The sequence below is a fragment of the Cherax quadricarinatus genome, chromosome 24 (assembly GCF_038502225.1).
Source record: "Cherax quadricarinatus isolate ZL_2023a chromosome 24, ASM3850222v1, whole genome shotgun sequence".
NCBI lineage: Eukaryota > Metazoa > Arthropoda > Malacostraca > Decapoda > Parastacidae > Cherax > Cherax quadricarinatus.
This window is the reverse complement of record NC_091315.1, coordinates 32,581,953-32,605,491: the sequence shown is the minus strand read 5'-3', so window position 1 is coordinate 32,605,491 and position 23,539 is coordinate 32,581,953. Positions and strand designations below refer to the sequence as shown.

Below are 23,539 nucleotides of genomic sequence, written 5' to 3'. Positions count from 1 at the left end.
AAAGATGAGGTGAATCATAGAATTGATGAGGGGAAAAGGGTGAGTGGTGCACTTAGGAGTCTGTGGAGACAAAGAACTTTGTCCTTGGAGGCAAAGAGGGGAATGTATGAGAGTATAGTTTTACCAACGCTCTTATATGGGTGTGAAGCATGGGTGATAAATGTTGCGGCGAGGAGAAGACTGGAGGCATTGGAGATGTCATGTCTGAGGGCAATGTGTCGTGTGAATATAATGCAGAGAATTCGTAGTTTGGAAGTTAGGAGGAGGTGCGGGATTACCAAAACTGTTGTCCAGAGGGCTGAGGAAGGGTTGTTGAGGTGGTTCGGACATGTAGAGAGAATGGAGCGAAACAGAGTGACTTCAAGAGTGTATCAGTCTGTAGTGGAAGGAAGGCGGGGTAGGGGTCGGCCTAGGAAAGGTTGGAGGGAGGGGGTAAAGGAGGTTTTGTGTGCGAGGGGCTTGGACTTCCAGCAGGCATGCGTGAGCGTGTTTGATAGGAGTGAATGGAGACAAATGGTTTTTAATACTTGACGTGCTGTTGGAGTGTGAGCAAAGTAACATTTATGAAGGGGTTCAGGGAAACCGGCAGGCCGGACTTGAGTCCTGGAGATGGGAAGTACAGTGCCTGCACTCTGAAGGAGGGGTGTTAATGTTGCAGTTTAAAAACTGTAGTGTAAAGCACCCTTCTGGCAAGACAGTGATGGAGTGAATGATGGTGAAAGTTTTTCTTTTTCGGGCCACCCTGCCTTGGTGGGAATCGGCTAGTGTGATAATAAAAAAAAAAAATAATATTACTAAAAGCAGTAGAGTTTTTATGAAGATAATGAGGCACTGATTAGGGTATGCAGGAGAGAGGATGATTCTTCTTTCAACAACCAGCCACATCCCACCGAAGCGAGAGAGGAGGATTATTTTCCAGTAAATGTAGGCTTTAGGCAGGGATGTGTAATATTACCATACTTGTTTAACCCTTCGAGGGTCCAGGCTGTAGTCCTACACCTTGTCCACAGGGTCTAAGAAATTAAAAAAAAAAAAAATATTTTTTTATAAGAAATGGTAGAGACACTTTTTTTGAAGGTGATAAAACAAAAAGTACGAAATTTGACGGAAAATTGATGAAATTACACCATCGCAAATTTTACTGCATCAGCTATACAGCCTCTCCTCACTGAGCGATGTACTTGTTTACCAACGTCTCACATTTATGACGGGCTCTCTGACCAGTATGCATACCTAAATAATATATATTAGAGCTGATTTCCTCTATTCTGTTTATTACAATATACATTACATTACTGTATAAACATTTAAAAATATACCAGAAATGTTATAAATGGTGCAAAGGTGACATTAAAACAACATCAAAGATGGTTGACACAAACCCACTACCATTATAGTATATGCCTCACTTAATGATGAATTTGTTTACCGACGTGGTCTTGGGAACAGAACTCCATCATTAAGTGAGGATAGGCTGTATATATGCATCAGGAATTTTGCCCAATCTGACTCCTATTTTAGGCCAATTACATTATTCCAAGTGACCAAATTCGTAGCTATTTTGCTAGTATCACTTCTGTTTTATCGATTGAGCACAAGAAACTACCCAATAATGTGATCAGAAATTGGTAATTTGGCCAATTTTAAACAAAATTTCCAGGCTTTACAGATGAATTCCAGTTTGATTTTTTATTCACAAAGATTTTTTATTCACATCAAAAAATAGAAGATTTACTGTTATGCAATATTGTAATAATTGTATAAATAATATCAGCACATTCGTGAACATATATTAGACCCACATCAAGTGTATTGGACGTGTGACATCATTTGTTTACTCTTGAACATCGGCAAAAATTGAATATTTCGTTATTTTAAGCTCAATTTCAAGCTATTTTCGGCAATGAAACCAATTGAAATCATCTCTATTTCTGTGGCCTAGTGGCTAAAGCTCCTGCTTCACACACGGATGGCCCGGGTTCAATTCCCGGCGGGTGGAAACATTTCGACAAGTTTCCTTACACCTGTTGTCCTGTTCACCTAGCAGCAAATAGGTACCTGGGTGTTAGTCGACTGGTGTGGGTCGCATCCTGGGGGACAAGATTAAGGACCTCAATGGAAATAAGTTAGACAGTCCTCGATGACGCACTGACTTTCTTGGGTTATCCTGGGTGGCTAACCCTCCGGGGTTAAAAATCCGAACGAAATCTTATCTTATCTTGTCTTACCATTCTACCAAATGAGACTAAGAAACCATGAATACAACTGTAAAAATCATACAAAAATACACCACAAAGTGGCTGTTTTAATCCAAAAACATGGTAATTTTTTTTTCTCATGCACTACGTGTTGCAGAATTTGTTTTATATGGTGCACACTTACCACATAGATCCATTCTCTCATAGCTAGGCCCAAATTTACTGCTGACAGCTTACCTGAGTGAGCTGAGCTCATGGCGTAGAACTATGGTGTGGAACCAGGCTTCAAAGCCATAGAACTTCAGGACAGACCCTCAAAGGGTTTACGTATTTATAGATGAGATTGTGTAGGTAGTAGTTTGGTAGACAGCAACCGCCCAGGGAGGTACTACCGTCCTGCCAAATGAGTGTAAAACGAAAGCCTGTAATTGTTTTACATGATGGTAGGATTGCTGGTGTCCTTTTTTCTGTCTCATAAACATGCAAGATTTCAGGTACGTCTTGCTACTTCTGCTTACACTTAGGTCACACTACACATGTACAAGCATATATATACACACACCCCTCTGGGTTTTCTGCTATTTTCTTTCTAGTTCTTGTTCTTGTTTATTTCCTCTTATCTCCATGGGGAAGTGGAACAGAATTCTTCCTCCGTAAGCCATGCGTGTTGTAAGAGGCGACTAAAATGCCGGGAGCAAGGGGCTAGTAACCCCTGGTGGCCTGGTGGCTAAAGCTCCCGCTTCACACACGGAGGGCCCGGGTTCGATTCCCGGCGGGTGGAAACATTTTGACACGTTTCCTTACACCTATTGTCCTGTTCACCTAGCAGCAAATAGGTACCTGGGTGTTAGTCGACTGGTGTGGGTCGCATCCTGGGGGACAAGATTGAGGACCCCAATGGAAATAAGTTAGACAGTCCTCAATGATGCACTGACTTTCTTGGGTTATCCTAGGTGGCTAACCCTCCGGGGTTAAAAATCCGAACGAAATCTTATCTTATCTTATCTTTTCCTGTATAAATTACTAAATTTAAAAAGAGAAACTTTTGTTTTTCTTTTTGGGCCACCCTGCCTTGGTGGGATACGGCTGGTTTGTTGAAATAAGAAGAAGATGGGATTGTTGAAGTGAATGCTGGGATATTTGAGAGGTACTCTGTAAACCATGCATGTTATAAGAGGCGACTAAAATGCCATGAGCAAAGGGCTAATAATCCCTTTTCCTGTATAAATTACTAAATTTAAAAAGAGAAATTTACGTTTTTTCTTTTTGGGCCACCCTGCCTCAGTGGGATACAGCCAGTTTGTTGAAAGAAGATATATATATATTTTTTTTTTTTAAAACATGGTTTAACAAGGTTAGGGTAAGGGTTCCTAACTTTATTTACAAGCTAAGAGCTGTTACCTACCTCAGCTCATTTGAAAGCGCCTCTATTGTTATGAGAAATACAAGGAGGGAATAGGACGAAGTTGGAGCCATCTGTGGGCCAGCATTTTTTTTTTTTTTGATCATCTGACGTCATCTTGTTGATATCATTATGCTGTATGAACATGTTCTAGACTCAAGTCATCCTAGGAATAAGTGATCTCAGATGAAGTAATGCTCTGAAGAAGGGTACAGCCAGTGTAGTTCCTGCTTGCTGCCCATCTTATCATGTAGAAGCTCGCTTCACGCTGTCCTTGTAGTGGAGTCAAGTGTGGTACTTTGACAATATTGGCCTTGTACATGACTGAGACCACCCACATCTATCCGCTGTTGAAGGCTCTGTTGAAATGACAGATCTATCCAGGAGTCTCTCTCCCACTTTTCACATCCGGCCCTTATTTTACTCCAATAATCCTTGAATTTATACATTTATATTCCCTCTTTTCCTGCCCTAACTGATCCTTCAACATTATTTCTACTTCCTTAGCTCTTAACTCTATTAAAAACCACTGGCCATTGATTCCATCCCACTGAAACTCTCTTACCCCCATCACTTAAAGCCAGGACATCCAGCTTTTCATTCATAACATCCACAATCATCTCTTTCTTATCATCTGCACTATATCCACGCATATTCAAACATCCCAACTTTAAGGTTCTCTTGTTTATGTTTTTAGTAAGCTGTACGGGAAAAGGTGTTACTAGCCCATTGCTCCCGGCATTTTAGTTGACTTTTACAACACACATGGCTCACGGTGGAAAGATTCTTATTCCACTTCCCCAGGGACAAGAAAGGAAAATAATAAGAACAAAAACTATTAAGCAAAAATCAAAGAGGCTTTTAATATGCAAAATGATATCATAATTCGAATATATGACATTATTGGTACTATTATTATTATAATATTGAGTTGGTGACCTGCATTTACTTTCATCAGGTGGAGCAGCAAGTGACAACAGTGGTGGCTGCTGTCAATACTGCTGCACCTCCAGCAAACAACGAAACACATACTCGTAGGCAGAGATTAATACAAACCAGTAAGTGTTATCTCCTGAATACCAGATTACCATAATCTGTGTTCTCTCTATTTTTGATGCCTTATAAAAGTATCTTTCAAAGGTAATCTGTCCAAGTATGCAAACAATAACAGACTTACTTTTATTTCCTTACTGCTGGTCACAGATGTTACTATCTCTCTTTTTGTTTTCCATACATGTTCTTGTTAAAAGTATAAATTGCCATAATATTTTGTTTAAAAATTTTCAGGGTATGGTAACTGTTAGTTCTGTTTTTACACATTCCTTTGTACTGTACCTGGATTTCATAAACTTCAGTGTCCTGCATATTACAGTCATTCCTCATTGTTGACTAAAATTTTGTTAAATGTTATTTTGTTATTAAATTAATGCTTCAGTCTTCGCTTCCTATACACTCAGACCTTTATGTCATACAGGGAAATTTCTTCTGAGAAAAGCCCATGTAATGTGACTATGCTATGTAAACTTGGTTTTTTGTAGTAAAAATGGCCCAGTGTCAGAGACTAATCAGATCTGACTGATTGCAACAGCATTATCAGTGTTGAACAAAAAAAAAAAATATTGCCTTGGATGGTGACAGTTGAAACTTAATATTGAAAAGATTTATTATATAGCACTTGAGAATAAAGAAAATGTTTACCTAAAAATTACACACCTTGAAAACCAAGATAAAGGAAAATTCTTGGGTATTCACCTTGATAACAAACAAATCCATCACATATCTAGTGAGCATTCTTTCCAGAGTATGCTAATATGTGCCACAATCAGTGCTACTTACTCTGTAATCTATTCTTACCTCAACTGTGGTGGGAGTTGTTGTCATGGACAGGTGCAGTTCCTGTAAACCCAGAATATGCAAGTCATTTATTTACACAAAAAAAATTTAACAACTAAATTGATGCATAGTATATACAGTAGGGCCTCGCTATACTGTGTTGGCATTTTGCTAATATGGACATTTCAAATTGTGACCAAAACTTTCTATACGGCTCCCCCACCTGACTTTCTAATATGGTCACTATACACTACCCGGTTTATTTACATTCTTTATGAGCAAGTCTCTCCATTATGTCTGGAAACTTTCCAAAATTTCAAATGTTTTAAAGGTATTGCATATTTTATGTGTACTCTGATAATTATACTTATGTATAATCACTAAGAGTGTCCCTCTAGTTTTGATGCCATAGTAATAATAATAATAGTACTAATGTGTATTAATAATAATCACTCTTGGGAACATTAAATGTTACTTTACATTAATATATACATTTTCATTAATCCATCTATGATATTCTCTTCAAAATTATACAAGAAACATGTTACATAGCATATAAACATGATACATACACCCACAGTACAATAAATTTCACATATTATTATAATATAATAATGTGTTGAAAGAAAGAAAGAATAATGAACAACTATGGACATTTTAAAAATGTCCCTACTCTGACTAATTATCTTTTTTTATAAAAGTTACAAAGTGATTAGTGTCTATTCAATCTTGCAAGTGAAAGTTAATAACTTTTTAAAAATTTCCAGATTCAGGAGCAGTAAGGGACACCAGAGGGCCATGATAAAGTTTTCATATTACTGCATCACAATGAACTTCATGTGCCAACAATGTTCTGCTTTCATCCAAAGAAGTTTAAGTTATGTTAACCTCATGAAGATGGCTGATGAAGCTTTGCCTACCTTCCTGATGTAGTGAAAAAAGCTGGTATGGGTTTCAATGTTTTCTCTTAGAGCTACATTCCAAACACTATAGACCTCAGAAATAAATAAATAGCAAACATACATGCATCCCTAAATTTTTTCACAATATAATGGTGTTCATTACTGAAAATGGAAGTTTTTAGTGTGCATTATTTTGTCTAGGCTGATTGTATCTCAGACATTTATTTCTTTATTTAAAGAATAGTCATGAATTTACAAAGAATAAATGAAGTGCTATAATGTGAAATGCATTAGTTGATATTACTGCAGTGTAAGTAGACTAGAGCATAAATGTACTCATGATTATAGAAATTAATTGATTTCAAAATACAGTGGTACCTTGGTATACATCCTTAATCCATTCCAGGACCTTGGACTTGTACCAAACAAGACGTATACCAAATGAATTGTCCCATAAGAAATATATTATTGGCATATTATACATTGATGGGGTTGTAATTTTTTAATACTAAAATATGTAATTTAAACACTGCTTAATACTAAAATACATACATAAACACAAAAGAATTAGATGAAATAAATGCAAATTTAACCTCACTTTACTTAGCTGAAGAGTCGAGTGCCTGTTAGGATAGGGCTGAGAAGGGAGGAGGAGGAGGAAATATAGTTGCTTGGAAGGAGAGTCCCCTTCTCTTTTCTGTCTCTTTTTTCTTTTTGGACCTGGTTGAAGCTAACCAGGTTTGACTTTTACTAAAAATCTTGTTCTTTACTAAATTTATACGAAAAAACAAAATCATGTGAAAATTCAGAGTTACAGCGCAGGTTGTTCACTGAATGGTAGCAGTGGGAGTACTGATGCTAGCGGGCAGTCATGGCTTTGTCTCGAGAGAGAGGTAAACAAGGGTAGTGTGCGGTGTCGTGACTCATTATGATCCATACAAGTTCTAGCACGCGAATCATATTCCAAACAAAGGTTGTATATCAAGCAAAAATTTTTGCGTCCAAACAGGACGTATACCAAATTGGATTTATTCCAAAGCAGACATATACTGAGGTACCACTGTAAGTGTTTAATACCAACCAGGTTAAAAAATCGGAATTCCTATTATAACACAACCACAGTAAATTACTCCTCGAAGAAGACTAACATTTCTTTACATTTTCACTTCCACTGTAATAAAGTAAAACATATAGCACAAGGTCAACAAGGAGAAAAGATACACAGTTGCAGAGAGGAACTTTATTGAGACATTTTGCCTGCTGGACAGGCTTCTTTGATGAATATGAGGGGATGGACAGCAAGCATATTTATATAGAGCAGTCAGGCAAGTGGCTGGGTCAGTAAGGTCATGGTGTGGGTGGAGCATGAGACAGGGGCACTGCAGGAGGACTGTTGGGCCTATCAATGACCTGTTTATTAAAAAAAAAATTACTGAGCTGAAAGTTTCTAAATACTTATAGATTGTATTTATTGTACATATCAGAGTAGGTTTTAGGCATCTGTGTTGTTTGTACAGCTGGACATCAGGTGTATGGTCTTGTCCCTTTTGTATAATGCAGCCATTATTCATGTCACAAGTCTTGCAAGCACATTGTTCTTGCCATCTGGCCTGCAGGCAGCAAGGTCACAGCCACATAAGGTATAACATAACAAAAAAAGGCACAATACCGTGACTGGAACGATACACAAATAACCCGCACATAAAAGAGAGAAGCTTACGACGACGTTTCGGTCCGACTTGGACCATTGACAAAGTCACACTAACCAGAAGTGGAGCAGGTATATTAGTAGACACCCACATTAATCTGGTCTGCTTGCTTTTGAAGGGAGTGGGTGTGATATATCCTGCAGTGTGACTTGTCAGAAGGATTAGTCTCATGTCAACATTTCCTGGTTTCAGCGAAGATTTTGCATACCCAGACCACATTAATGCAGGTGTTTGCTTCATACTATGCAGTAGCTGTGACCGGAAGTACGTGGGGAAGACTTTCACAGTCTGCAGACCAAACTAAACTGCAAAAACACCAAAGCAAGTGCAGGACTCTAGATATGATGAACACAAGACCTCATAACTGATATACTAGCAGATGCCCACCAAGGAAAGGGAAGACATACAGTGCGAATGCCTATAAATTGCTTTGATTCGTTAACAAAATACCATCCAACAGAATCAAGTAATTTTCATCTTATGCAAACCTTTAGCCCAACTACAAGACTCCTGTGGCTCACTTGATAGTGCACTCAGCTCACATGGTGAGTGTCTGTGGTTTGATCCCTGGCATAGGTTGCAGTGTTGGGCGTGTTTCCTTACACCTGCTTTCCCCTGTTAACCTAGCAGTAATTAGGTACATGTGTGTTAGTTGATGCCATGGGTTGCATCCTGGAGGACAAGATTAATGTAATTTAATTAAGACAGACAGTCCTTGATGACACACTAATCTTATTGGGTTAACCTGGGTGGCTAATCCTCCAGGTTAAAAATCCAAACAAATTTTATCTTCTGCATAAACAGGTCATCAGTTGGCCTGTAGTTTATAGTGCCTCTGCCCCACACAATGTACACACTGTGACCTCGCTGACCTACCCACTCGCTTGACTGCCCTTGCACGAATATGCTTGTTTTCCATCTCTGTATACTGACTGAAGAAACCTCTCCCTCAGACAAAACACCTCATTAAAGTTTCTCTCTGCAACTGTATCTTTCCACTGTCACTTCAATTTCTTCTCCACCTATAATTACCACAAACTTATTAAGATTCCATTTTCAACATTATTTATTAAGTGTATGGTTCTGGTTTCATTGCTTTATAATTTTGTATCTTCTCATCTTAGAAAGAACAATATTTGTGACACTTTTCTATGGGAGCAATCCTTATTTTTAACTTTATTATACATTTTTCTGATAGTGTACAGTATCAGAAGAGCTGTTGCAGTATATTTCTTGTAGCAGTAACGGATTGATGAATCAACAAAAGTAATGCAGTAATATTATTTGACATTTTTAGTGCTAATTACCTGTATTAAATTTATTTACTATAACTGCTAACTTGATATAGAATGAAAATACTTCTTTTATTAATGTAATTTAATTGTACTACATACAATTAAAAAAGGGTGGGAAAAATCTTTATGCACTTCGGAAATGGAAGTCAGGACAGATTGCTTGTTATTCCACTCAATCAATTTATTGAATAACAGCATTACTCTATAATTCTGCAAGACATTTCTTTGTTGCAAAAGTAGATTTTTAAATTTGCTAACTTCTACTTTTTCAATCTGTGCTTTTGCAGCAATTTTAGTGTATATTGAGTGATGCTCAGTGATACTAGCAACATTATGCTTGTGTTTAAAATTAGATTCAGATATGGTTTGAAATTTTATATACAGTGGAACCTTGGTTGTTGAACGCACTATTTCTCCAACAAATCAGTTTTCGAACAAGGAATTCGCTAAAAAAAATTCCTGGTTTTTGTACGTGCCCTTGCTTGTTGATCGACAATGCTCCCAAGGTCAAAGAATTTAAAAAATATATATTTTTTTTGTTATGAAATGATAAGATAAATTTTTCTGAAGGTAATGAAACCAAAAGTATGAAATTTGATGCAAACTTATGGAATTATGCTATCGCGAGGTTAGCAGTCTTGGCGATATTTACACATCGACAATTTCGCCCACTTTGAGCCCTATATTGGGCCAATTCCATCTTTCAAGTCAACAAAACTCATAGCTGTTTCACTAGAACTCCTTTCATTATATTGACTGAGTACAAAAAACTGCTATTTACTACCCAATAAAGTGATCTGAAATTACTAATTTGGCCAGTTTCATACAAAATTCAAGAAAGGCCCATTTCAAAATAGGGTCCAGAATAAACAATGCAGACATTCTTGGCACTACAAGAACATTTTCTCTGTTCAGTAGTCATGCCTCCAGGCCCCTCTTACATTACTCTTCCTTTTTATTTTGAATTTTTATTCACAAAAAAAAAAAAAATAGATACTATTATTCTGACTAATGCATAATTGTAATAATTGTATAAATAATATCAGCACATTCGTGAATGCATATTAGACCCACCAGTTGACGTGTATTGGACACATGATATGATTTGTTTACTCTTGAACTATGGCAAAAATCAAACATTTCTGCTACTTTGAGCTCAATTTCAAGCTACTTTTTGTCTGTAAACCATTCAAAATTATGTCTATTTCCATAACATATCTTCCATTCTATCAAATGAGACCAAGAAAATGAGAATACAACTATAAATACCATACAAAAATACACCGTAAAGTCACTGTTTCAAACCAAAATCATGGTTGCAGTTTTTTCATTGTGCATTGCATGTTGCAGGATTTTTTTTATAGTGCACACACTGAGAGTGCAGACCCACTCTCTCACATGTAGACCTACCAGGTTTTTCTTGCAAGATTTGAAACCACTAGAATTTTGCCATTAGTTCTCCTCTGACAGGTAAGAGGCAGTTAAATTTTCATTTGCTGTACGGTATTTCAGGTAAATTTTCATTTAGTATTTATTTTTATAGGTTCCCTGTGATGTATAATTTTATACATTGTTTAATGTAGTAGTTAGCACATTATTAATAAATTATTGTATTGTCATTTGGTGTCTGGAATGGATTAATTCTGTTTACATTATTCTTTATGGGAAAAATTGCTTTGGTTTTGTCATCCACTTTGGTTGTCGAACCGACATCGGGAATGAATTAAGCTTGACAACTGAGGTTACACTGTATAGTAATTTATTTTCCATTTGCATTATATTAAAATGCATTATGATTGAAACAATGTTGTGACGATTTCATTTTTTCTCTTTACTGTACAAAACCTCTGACAATTATTAGAAGTTATGTGCAAGGACCTTGACTTGACTTGACCTGACTTGATGTGACATGACGTAACATGACTTGACATACATACACAAACACACACACACTTAAATTTTACCTTCTACTTGAAATTTCACAAGAGGTGCTCTATAATCATGAAGTTATCCCTAATGGAAAGCATTGAATTAAAGTTTTGTATAAGCCTCTCCTTTACCAAGTGATTGTCTTGCATGCTCCAGGACTGCTCTTGTTGGTGTACCAGTATTGCTCACCGCTACGTAAGGAGGAAAAGCAAAGTTCATTGGTGTTCTTTTAGTATAAGGATGTAAAATATGTACATTTTAGGTTTGAGAACCTTTATGCAATTAATTTTTGACTTCAGTGATCAGAAGACTGTTATTGTTGCACAAGTGTTTTGATTTGAAAGTAGACATTATGCAGCCTGTGCTCTAATGCACAGAGTATCAGTCTAATAATTTTCAAGTACAGTACTTGATTAATAGAATGAAAGTACATCAAATATGTTTTATAATTTGAATTGATGGCAGTATAATACATTAAACCAGATAGAATTTATGGTTAGTGTTTTTAAATCTACTGCTTTGGATATTAGAACTGTGTTTAGTTGCTTTTAGATTCTACTTAAGCCATTTCTAGATCAACATTTAAATTCCTTTTATTTTGAACATTTTAAAATTTTTGAAGCACTGTTTTTATCATATATAATCAGGTATTCAGAACATAATATGAATGTGATTAATAAAGTTGTTGGTGCCCAAATAGAAATGTTAAAACTAAATAAATTTGTGCTGTTTAATATGTTATTTATAAACAGAAAGTCAGTTTACCCAAGGACAAGACAATTAACAGCGGTGTTAGTATTTTTTTTTATAAATGAAAAGAAGCTGGATGTCAAAACTCTAAGTGAAAAGCTGGAAGAAGGGGAAGAATTTCAGTTGGGAAGGTTAAATGTAATTAGGTTGGCTGTATCTGAGAGACTCAGAGCTAAGGAAGGAGTAGTGATAATATTAAATGATCAGTTATGGAAGGAAAAAAAATTATATTGGAATAAACTCTAAGAATTATGTGGAGTAAAATAAAGGTGGGATGCAAAAAGTGGGTTATAGTGTGTGTACACCTGAAGGAAAGGTGTGTGTGAAAAGAGAGATTTTGGGATGTTGAAATGAATGCTTACAAAGTTTAGAACCAAGTGAGAGAATGGTTATCAGTGGTATAGTAGGTAAGTTTGGAGTGCCAGGGCTAAATGAAAATTGGGGATGAGCTCTCAGTTTTGAGTTATGTGTAGAAAGGAGTTTGGTAATAAGTAATACTTATTCTGAGAAAGAGAATAAATAAAAATACGAGATATGATAGTTGTATAAACACTTTTCCATAGGTGTGAAGAAAGGGTTTTAAACCCTTCAGTGAGGAAGCAACTAGAGGCAGTTGAGATGTCATATTTGAGAGCAATGGGTGTTGTGACTATCATGCATAGAATTTGGAGTGTAGAATTTATAGGTGATGTGGATTCACCAAGCCTTTAATTCAGGAGGGTTGAGTAGGGGTTGTTGAGGTAGTTTGGGCATGTAGAGAGGATGGAGGGAGAATGGATGATGTACAAATCTGGGGTGGAGGTGTACAAATCTGGGTTAAGAGATTGTCCCAGGAATGGTTGGGAGGGGGTAAAAGGGGCTTTTGAGTTGTAGGGGCTTGAGCATCCAGCAGGTTTGTGTGAGCATGTGAATGTGTTTTCTTTTTCTGGGTCACCTACTTTGATGGGAGATAGCCATTGAGGTTAAAAGAAAAAAATAGGAGTTTGGGCCCTGAGATTGGTTGTAGATCCTGGATATTTATATCTGTTGGAGCCTTAATTCACTTCAGAATATTTTAGTAAACCAGTCAATGAATCTACTTTCAGTAGCCTCTTAACTCTAGTTGATCCCACATCTCATCCAGAAGAGCCATCCAACTTGTGCTTAAGCAGGTACTGTCATACTTGTGCTTAAGCAGATACTGTCATACTGAATATTACATTCTTTAGTGATGTAGATGTAAGTGTTCCAAAAATATTTAGCTAAATATTTTACTGTTGTCCTTATATAGATTATAGATATATTTAGATTATGCTTTTTGAATGTTTTTGGTGTTTCAAACTACCTAAAAAGAAAACAGTTTGCACAATTGTTATTATTTAGCTACAGTTAAACTGGTGTTTGGAATTAGCTGCTACTTGGTAGTTAAGAAAAAAAATTGGTGATAAATTATTTTTCATGTGTCCTCCAAGAGCGATAATTCTTATCTATAGTAATAATATTTTTGCCTTGTGGTCTAGTAATCAGTTTTGTTACCATTTTTTTTCCAATATTTTCCACATGAAATTTTATTTGAATTCTCTCATTCAGTTATATGCATTATTTTGTCAGACTTGAAAATGAAAGATTAATCCACCAATGACCAATGTTATGTACAGACTGACACAAATTGTGCAAAGGGCATGATAGCCCCTTTATGTATATACAAACAATCTAGTTCAATGTGTTAATTTTGTGAACCTTTTTAACAGATGGATATATTATCTGTAGAGATGATTTTTTTTTTTAAATTTGAAACACACTGGTTTAATTTATTAAGTTTCCACATTGTTCTTATGAAAATGTCTAGTAGCGATTGGGTATATTATTGTTATAGGGAAGCACTAAACCCATAGAGGTCATACAGCACTTTGGGAATGAAGCCAATTGGTTATGAGCCTAGTGAAAAACAGGACCAGTTTCTTGGATCAAGAGCCCCTCACCAGCATCTAGGTATAGGCACCTCCCTGGACAGGAGTGATGGAGTGTAGAATGGGCATCCCAGAAGTTCAGTGAATGACTTGTGAAATCTTCAGTTTTATTTTGAAAACAAACTATGTCATTACCATGCTGCATCTGATGAGAACCAGAAGATAACAAGTGTGTGTTATAACATTTTAATTGTGCACTAATTTAAGTGCTTTACTTTTTACTTACCTGTGATAAAATGTTGAGATGGGGGACAGGAAATTAGATTAATAATTTGAATACACTTGTTTGAGATTAGAAATTAAAGCAACGAATAACACTGTACACTAAAAGCTGACATGTATGTGATAACTAATATTTCTTGTACACTTGTCCTTCAGAATATAATATGGTACTCATGTAGCATATTATATTCATGGAAAACTTGGTACTATGCCTGTAACATTCATACAGTGCTTCTTTCTAATTTCATATCTTCTTTGCCTGTATTTTTATTATACATTAATGTTTTGTTGAGTTGCACATCACATGCATTTTACAGCACTTGTTGGCTACAGCCTGTTTAATGTTTGTACTTCATTGTTAATAAGATTGGCTATACATTCCTTGTTTCCATTATAAGAGTTCTAATATTTTATGCAAGTCTAAGCAGGAATATAATAGTTTTAAGTCTCTTATTCCTGCTAGGTTTTGAAATTGTTTATATACCTTAGTTCAAGTATTGCAGTGTATAAATTGTCAAATTCAAATGTTATATTTAATTTTATTCTTTTTCTTGAATGAAGCAAAGATTTTAAAAGCAAAACTACTGTTGGTTTCCTTTAATTTCAATAAGAGAACTGCAATGGGATCATTAATATTTATTGCGTGATATCAGGTACAGTATGACCCCTATGGGTTCAGGGCTTCCCTGTTAGCCATTTGTTAACTTGAAACCTAATGCTTAGGAAACAATTTCTAAACTATTGAACTTGCTGACTTGACCATAATATACATGAGAGAAAGCTAAACCTTTAGGAGTCATACTGCCTTTGGGGAAGGGTAATACAGCTTTAGCCATAATGTTTTCTGGTTAAAATGTATGTAAAGTTTTTGGCAGACATATAGCATTAAAGTAAATACTGTACTGGAAACTATTTTATTCAATAAAACAAGGTTACTCTCAAATGTAGTAAACCTCGATTTAACGTACAAATAGGAAGGAAATAAATAAACTTTATTTCTATACAGTGGAGTGTAATGCATCATACAGTTAGGATAATAGAAAGTCACTTGTTATGCAAGGTATTTCAGGCAGCCTTAAACTAAATTATGATTACCAGTACACGAGAATAACCAAACTGTGCCTATAAAGTGAAGTACAGTATATTATACAATTAGGGTGACTTGACATATATGAACTACTTTTTTTTTTCAACAAGTCGGCCGTCTCCCACCGAGGCAGGGTGACCCAAAGAGAAAGAAAATCCCCAAAAAGAAAATACTTTCATCATCATTCAACACTTTCACCACACTCACACATTATCACTGCTTTTGCAGAGGTGCTCAGAATACAACAGTTTAGAAGCATATACGTATAAAAATACGCAATATGTCTCTCCAAACTGCCAATATCCCAAACCCCTCCTTTAGAGTGCAGGCATTGTACTTCCCATTTCCAGGACTCAAGTCCGGCTATATAAAATAACCGGTTTCCCTGAATCCCTTCACTAAATATTACCCTGCTCACACTCCAACAGATGGTCAGGTCCCAAATACTATTTGTCTCCATTCACTCCTATCTAACATGCTCACACACGCTTGCTGGAAGTCCAAACCCCTCGCCCACAACACCTCCTTTACCCCCTCCCTCCAACCTTTTCGAGGACGACCCCTCCCCCGCCTTCCTTCCCCTGCAGATTTATACACTCTCCATGTCATTCTACTTTGATCCATTCTCTCTAAATGACCAAACCACCTCAACAAACCCTCTTCAGTCCTCTGACTAATACTTTTATTAACTCCACACCTTCCCCTAATTTCCACACTCCGAATTTTCTGCATAATATTTACACCACACATTGCTCTTAGACAGGACATCTCCACTGCCTCCAACTGCCTCCTTGCTGCAGCATTTACAACCCAAGCTTCACACCCATATAAGAGTGTTGGTACTACTATACTTTCATACATTCCCTTCTTTGCCTCCATAGATAACATTTTTTGCCTCCACTCACCTTTTTTCCTTCATCAATTCTATGATTAAACTCATCCTTCATAAATCCATCCGCTGACACGTCAACTCCCAAATATCTGAAAACATTCACTTCTTCCGTACTCCTCCTCCCCAATTTGATATCCAATTTTTCTTTATCTAAACCATTTGATACTCTCATCACCTTACTCTTTTCTATGTTCACTTTCAACTTTCTACCTTTACACACACCTCCAAACTCATCCACTAACCTTTGCAATTTTTCTTTAGAATCTCCCATAAGCACAGTATCATCAGCAAAAAGTAACTGTGTCACTTCCCATTTTGTATTTAATTCCCCATAATTTAATCCCACCCCTCTCCCGAACACCCTAGCATTTACTTCTTTTACTACCCCATCTATAAATATATTAAACAACCATGGTGACATTACGCATCCCTGTCTAAGACCTACTTTTACCGGGAAGTAGTCTCCCTCTCTTCTACACAGCAGGTTGGTGAGGCGACCTGGGAAATTTGAAATGATGCTAGCCGAAATTAGTGCCAGATTAGTGACAGAACCAGATTAGTGACTGCCGGATCATTGATGGCCGACCTGTATAATAAGAGTTATTAGCATTTCAAAAAGCTAGGAGTGCTAGATCATCATGGTGCTTACTCAGGGATCTAATGTAGCTGAATATTGATATATTCCTGGTGTTGCTGAGATAAGAAATAAGATTTAAATTGGGGTCACTGTCAACATTTATGAACAAAATAGTGGGATTAGGAAAGTGATGGATGAGGTAGAGGTATAAGTAGTTAAACACTATTGATATGAACAGTGGAGTGAGAAAATAAAAACATATATAGTTGGTATGGTTCTTACACAAAGTATGAATGCATTTGGTGAAACACAGAAAAAATATTTATAGAGATATTCATCCTTATAATTGTTAATATAGAAACAAAAACAAAAATTCTGTACCTAGTAGATTTTGTCTGTTGTTTCCAAAGTCCACTAAATCGAGGTTTTTACATGTAAAGTTGTGCTTCCAAAAGCATTATGACCATTGCTGTTGTAAATGTAAAGTGGAAAATGCACATGTAGCAGGTAAGAGAGAAGCTTAATAAATTTTAACTGGCACCACCTTACCTGAATCACTGTGCAGAGTAATAGATACTGTATTTATAGAATACCAATACCACTTTATAGATTTTGACAGATTTAGGAATGCTACAGTGTTTTGTATACATAAAATTTTACCATTTATTTAACCTAATTATTACTTAAGACTTACCATTTTTATTTTAAATATCAGATTACCAAGCTCATCCATTTTATTTAATTCCATTTTAACTACTCTTTCTCAACTAATTTATCCCTTCAAGTGTAGGGAAAGGGGTGCCTTGATGCTGGTGAAGGGATCTTGAACCAAGAAATTTGAGCTACTATCCTCTTCCTCAGATTATACCTGATTACCTCCCATTCTCCAGGTGCTGCACAACCTTTCTGGGTTTAAGTAGCATTTCCACATGACCTAACATATAATTTTATCTTATTCATAATTTTAACCCTTGCATTGCTACTGTGATTTTAAAATTTGGAACTTCTGGATCATAGCTTTAATTTTATTATTTGTGTATGATTACGTTATATACAAGTGACCTGCACTTAGGAAACTTTGTTTTTGTTTTGTTTCTGTAAATGCCTTCCTTTCTCAATACAATGTACAGTGCTGTAATCTTTAAAAACACTCATGACTTGGCATGACCTTTGCTGCCACCTCTCCTTTCCTCTTGACCAGTCTTTTATATTTCCTTTGCCATTTCCTGTCTTCTGATTTTTCCCTTTCTTGCCTAGCAGTGCTCCTTGAGAGCAAGTATTTAGTGTTGAGTTACTTTGTTCCACACCACTTTGAAATGTAATTACTCTCATTACTTTGTCATTATTCCTGCCTAGTGTAGGCCGGTAAGTCTACTGCAGTACTCTGTTCTTTTGTTCTACTGCTATTATTAATAATTCTTTCACTATTACTATCACTATTTGAAGTAAAAGGACACAGTGCAACTAATGTGACATTTTATTGTGGCAACGTTTCGCTCTCCAGGAGCTTTATCAAGCCATTACAAACATTGTTTGTAATAGCTTGATAAAGCTCCTGGAGAGCGAAATGTTGCCACAATAAAATGTCACATTAGTTGCACTTGTGTCCTTTTACTTCACATATTGTCGGTAATTCTACCAACTTTATTACACTATCACTATTACTGCTGTCACTTCTACTACTACTACTACTGCTAATTCTACTACTCTCACTGCTGCTACTACTGCTGTTAATTCTATGACCACCTCCATCACCATTCCCTTTTCCCTCCCTCTTTCTGTGTTCTGGGTTTTTCTGTTTTTTTTTTTTTTTTTTTTTTTTTACCCCTCACTTAGTTTCAACTTGACAATGGTCCAGGATTGACCTGAACAAAGTCATAAGTTTCTTAAGTGCAGGTTACTTGTGAATGGTTCCAGCCACAGTATTGTGACCTTTATTCTGCATGACTGTTTTATGAAATACTTCCCTACCTATAAGTTTTTTATAGTGATTAAATACCATTTTATCTTGCTTACAGTATGTGTATTTACTTCAAAGATGCCAAGAGTGATAAGGTTTCTTCTCCTTCACAGAGTTACTTCATTTACTTTTAGTTAGTAATACAACTACTAAAAATTTAGTAGTAGCTCAATTGTTTCACTTATTGCTTGATTATTTTGCTCAGTAGAATAAAGAAAAAATACCAGTATTAAATATATACAGTATGAAGCATGTGTTATGATGAATACCATGAACATCATCAGAATATTGAACAGTTAAGAAGTTGGATTTGAGCAGCTGTGTATAAGAAGCAGATGGTCAATAAACATTGATCCTCTAATGCCTGTATTTTAATAATTTATTTACACTATGTATTGTAAATAATGTCCAGGTTTTTATTTTTCAAAATATTGCACATTTCATATCTTTTGCATGTAAAGCTATTCTTCACCATACAATTACATAAGCTCTAATTTGCATTTAATATTGTGCCTGCTTATTGTACTTTTGATATTCAGTGTTGAAGATTCACTGAAGATCTCTCTTTATTATTGAATGAGTATCTGCACTAAAAAATGTGGTTCATTAGCTTTTTTTCTTATTTATGTTACTGGAAAAACAATGTGTAATCATGGCAGACATGTTAATCTCATCCCATAAAACTAATGTCATCTTAAATTAATTTGTTAAATTTGAAGATGAAAGAATTTCCTTGATTGTTTGCTTAACCTTTGTATCCAAATTGTATGTTTGTTGATATTTTACATATCATTGGAATACATGATACAAATAGCACACATATAGTGTGTACTACATAATGCAAAAAACAGAAGACATTGACAATGTATTAGGGTATCAGACTCACTCTTAATATAGAAAAAATAACAATTTTACTGTACACAACTTTCGAAAACAACCAAATCATGTCCACATATAAAAATTAATGAAGAGACAAGGAAAAATTCTTAGGTCTGCTAGTACAGAACAAACTAAAATTTAATGCCTTGTCTGAGGAATTGGACCCTCCAGTCTTCTTCCTCCGACCGAACCTAATTACCCCCCAATCCTCCCCAACTCTCCCCTTTCCCTTTCCTGTTTTCAGCCTATAAAATCCTTCTCTCATGGATTCTAGTTCCTAGGTTGGGGAGAAGGGTACCATGGTCCATCCCATTCTATTGAGGTCCCTGGTGGTAGTGTAGTTTGCCATGGAATCTGAATCATCTGGAGATCCTGATCCCTCTCCGGTCTTCCAGGGGGAGGCTTTGGGTGTCTTTCATGTGACGGGTGTATCTGGAGGCTGCCTGTCGGATTCCAGGTGGTGGCGGCTGAAAGGGGTATGTATGCTTTGTGGCGGGTATCTGACTGCCCTCTCTTTTGTCTGGTGAGGTAGCTCGATAGATATGGGGTTGCTATCCCAGATTGCTGGTTTACTGGCATGAAGGGTAGGGTATGGCACAGGTTTCATGCTGCATCTGCACTACCAGCTGCGCTGATGTCCTCTTGGGCCTGGAAAGGGATTTATAGCCCTTTCATTCCTCCTGCACGCTCCTGATACCGAGGCTCAACTCGACTTCTTTGACACATCCAACCTCTCCACATCATTGACCATGCTTCCAGCTTTTTCCCATACAGTGCCCGCCTGCCTCAAAACAGACCACCCCAGGTCGCACATCTAAACAACCACGACCTTTCTCTGATGACACTGCTTTGAATATCTATCAATCTACTCAGAAAAGACCAACACAACAATCATTCCCTTTACATACTATGCATCATAGTACACAATGGACTAAGTTTTTCACTCTGCGACTGACATCTTCCTCACTGTCTTTCTGATCATAGCATCAGCAAGGTGCTTCTATGCAACGTTGGTCAAAATATTTCATTTCATGTTCTCAAGAGTGGTGCATGCAGCATCACAGTACAAAATGCAGGCCAAACTCTCACTTTCCTTACCACCATAGATGCCATTCCTGTAACAATTCAAAAACACATTTCTCTCAATTCTTGCAGTGGTACAGTCATTCTACCTCATACCATTGTTTACTGTGATTTTCAGACATATGGTGATGACATTCTAGAGCAATTTGAGCTCCAAGACCTCTCAATTCTCAAAGTGGACAGATATGTACTACCTGCTCATGGACAGAGACTTTTGACTGCCATGAGCATCTGTCCTCGGTTTATATTGCAGGACACAGTTATAAGTCTGAAAGGTGATCCACAGTGTAGAAATTGCTGGCATTTTGGCCATCCAGCAAAATACTGCAGGTCCATGGCAGAATGCCCAGTCTGTGGTGCCACCAACCATACACACAAGGGATGTTATGGAGGGAGAGATAAGGATAGAAAACTACTATGTATAGATGTGAAAGAATTAATAGGTCACAGGGAGGAGTAGGACTATGTAAAAGATACTTTCTGCTGCACAGAATTGATGAATTCTACGAATGATACCATAGAAATTCTAAGTATTAAAATTGAAAATAGGAATTTGGTGATTATTCTAGTATATAAACCACCATCAGCAAGTGCTGAGAAATTTACAGATCAGTTAAGGAAGATAGATAGATGTCTGGATAGACTAGAAAATCCCACACCGAATATTACGTATACTCCTTGGAGATTTTAATCTCCCTCATGTAAAACGGAGCGTTATACCAGAAATATCTCCTGGAAGTACCCTGGCTCAACAGACACATACCAGGAAACTAATGAGGCTGTGTGAAAAGTACTCATTGAACCAACAGATAACTAATCCCATTAGAAATGAAAATACGAAAACAATATACTCAATATACTCTGACCACAACATCATAGAAGTACAAACAAGTATTAACTCAGGGTTAGGGAACTGCAGCACTAATGTAAGACAAGGGATGTTCAGTAAGTTTAATTTCAGCAACCATAGAACTGATTGGGAAAAAATAAACCAAGAGTTATCAGACATATCCTGGGAGTCAGATATGAACACCCTAAATCCCCACTAGTGCCTAGAGAAGCTGAATATAGAAGCATAGGTCTGTATTAAACATGTACCATTGAGGAATCCCACAAGATCGGATATAGAGAGCATAGGAGATGGTACAGAAGAAGAAAACGGATTACTGAATTGCTTAAAAACACAAATATGTCGCAACAGAGGAAAGATAGCCTTAGGTGAGAGATCACTGAATTAGAGCAAAAACTTAGGATGTCATACCTAACAGAAGGAACAAAAGGCCATACAGGATATTTCAAGAAACCCCAAATATTTCTATTCCTAAGCAAAATCCAAGCTAAGAACTACCTATAGAAATGGACCATTATTAAGAGATTCATATACTGATGATGAACAGAAAATGATTGAAATCCTAAAAGAACAGTATGAGTCGGTGTTCAGCAACCCACTAAATGACAGCAAGGTTGAGAATGCAGAAACATTTTTCACTCTAGCAGGCTGCACAAACCAACTAACTGACATTATTACAAATTCCATAGATTTCGGAAAAGAATACTTGTGGCTTAGCGCTTCTTTTTTGATTATAATAATAATAATCGGAAAAGAATAGATATGCCCACTCATTCAGCACCTGGACCAGATTCATGGAATGCTCTATTTATAAAGAAGTGCAAAGTACCACTAGCACAAGCCCTCAGTATTCTTCGGAGAAAGAGCCTAGGTCTAGGTGAAATACCGGAGGCCTTAAAGAGTGCAGACGTAGCTCCTTTTCATAAGGGAGGTAGTTGAGCACTAGCTAAAAATTACAGATTTTATGGAGGGGGAATTTACAAATTTCATGGAGGGGGTGGATTGTTGAACTCTCCTTCGACTGCATTCAACCCTAATTTTATTGAAGCTAGATTATGGTGACCAGATATATTCTGCAGCCTCTTCTGCAACTCTTTCTAAACTTGATCCCATCTATTATCAGGGATTACATTTAGGTCTAGGTGCTTTTTGCTCCTCACCTGTTGAGAGCCTCTATGCAGAAGCATATGTCCCATCCTTGAGCGATCATCGTGATACTCATTGCCTCCGCTGTTTTGTCTACTCTCATGACCTTCACGATCCTTCTACATACAGGATAATAATGGACGTTAGCAGAGGTCCATCATTTTTTCTCCGCCCGTCCACTCCATCCCTTTTCTCTTCATCTTCAATCGCTCGTCTTCTCTTCAACTGCCTCCTTTATATTTTCATCTTGCTTCTAACTTTTCTCTTCTCCCTTGGGAAGTTCTAACAGTTCGTATCTGTTCTTCCCCACTGCCGTGCGCAAAAGCCCAAATCCCTACAGTTGCTTCTCACTCTCTTTTTCTTAATCACTTTCGATCTCATTCTTATGCTGTTGCAGTGTACACTGATGGTTTTAAATCCTCTTGTGTCAGGTTTGCAGCAGTGTTTCCGGACAGTGTAGTGTGAGGTCATTTATTAGACTCGGCTGGCATTTTTACAGGTGAATTGCAATTATCTGTATTGCATCTATGCCTACTTCAATGTTTGTAATCGTCTCAGACTCCTTTAGTGCTTTGCAAGCTATTAAAAAATTTGATTCACCTCATCCCCTGGTTCTTTGTATACAACTTTGGTTGCACCGCATTACTAGCAAAAACAAAGAAATTGTTTTCTGTTTCGGTCCCTGGTAATGTTGATGTTTAGAGCAATGAGCAGGCAGACTCTGCTGCATGGTCTGCAGTACATGACCTACCAGTTTCATATTGAGGTATTCCATTCTCTGACTATTTTGCTGTAATCCCTACTCACCTTCTCAACCATTGGCAACAATGTTGGTCTGATATGACTCAAAATAAATTACATGCTATCAAACCAAGT

The 23,539-nt window shown here is 36.8% G+C and overlaps 1 protein-coding gene across 2 annotated transcripts in view; it reads left to right on the top strand.

Moving 5' to 3' along the window:
- LOC128690707 (EF-hand calcium-binding domain-containing protein 14) overlaps positions 1-19,437 on the top strand; it is a 267,606-nt gene extending 248,169 nt beyond the window's left edge. For both annotated transcript variants that reach the window (XM_070088309.1, XM_070088310.1), the window contains exons 8-9: positions 4,559-4,658; positions 6,201-19,437. In XM_070088309.1, coding sequence (XP_069944410.1) covers positions 4,559-4,658; positions 6,201-6,235 — 135 coding nt within the window. In that variant the 3' untranslated portion in view covers positions 6,236-19,437. The remainder of the gene's footprint in view (positions 1-4,558; positions 4,659-6,200) is intronic.
- Positions 19,438-23,539: the final 4,102 nt, after the last annotated feature.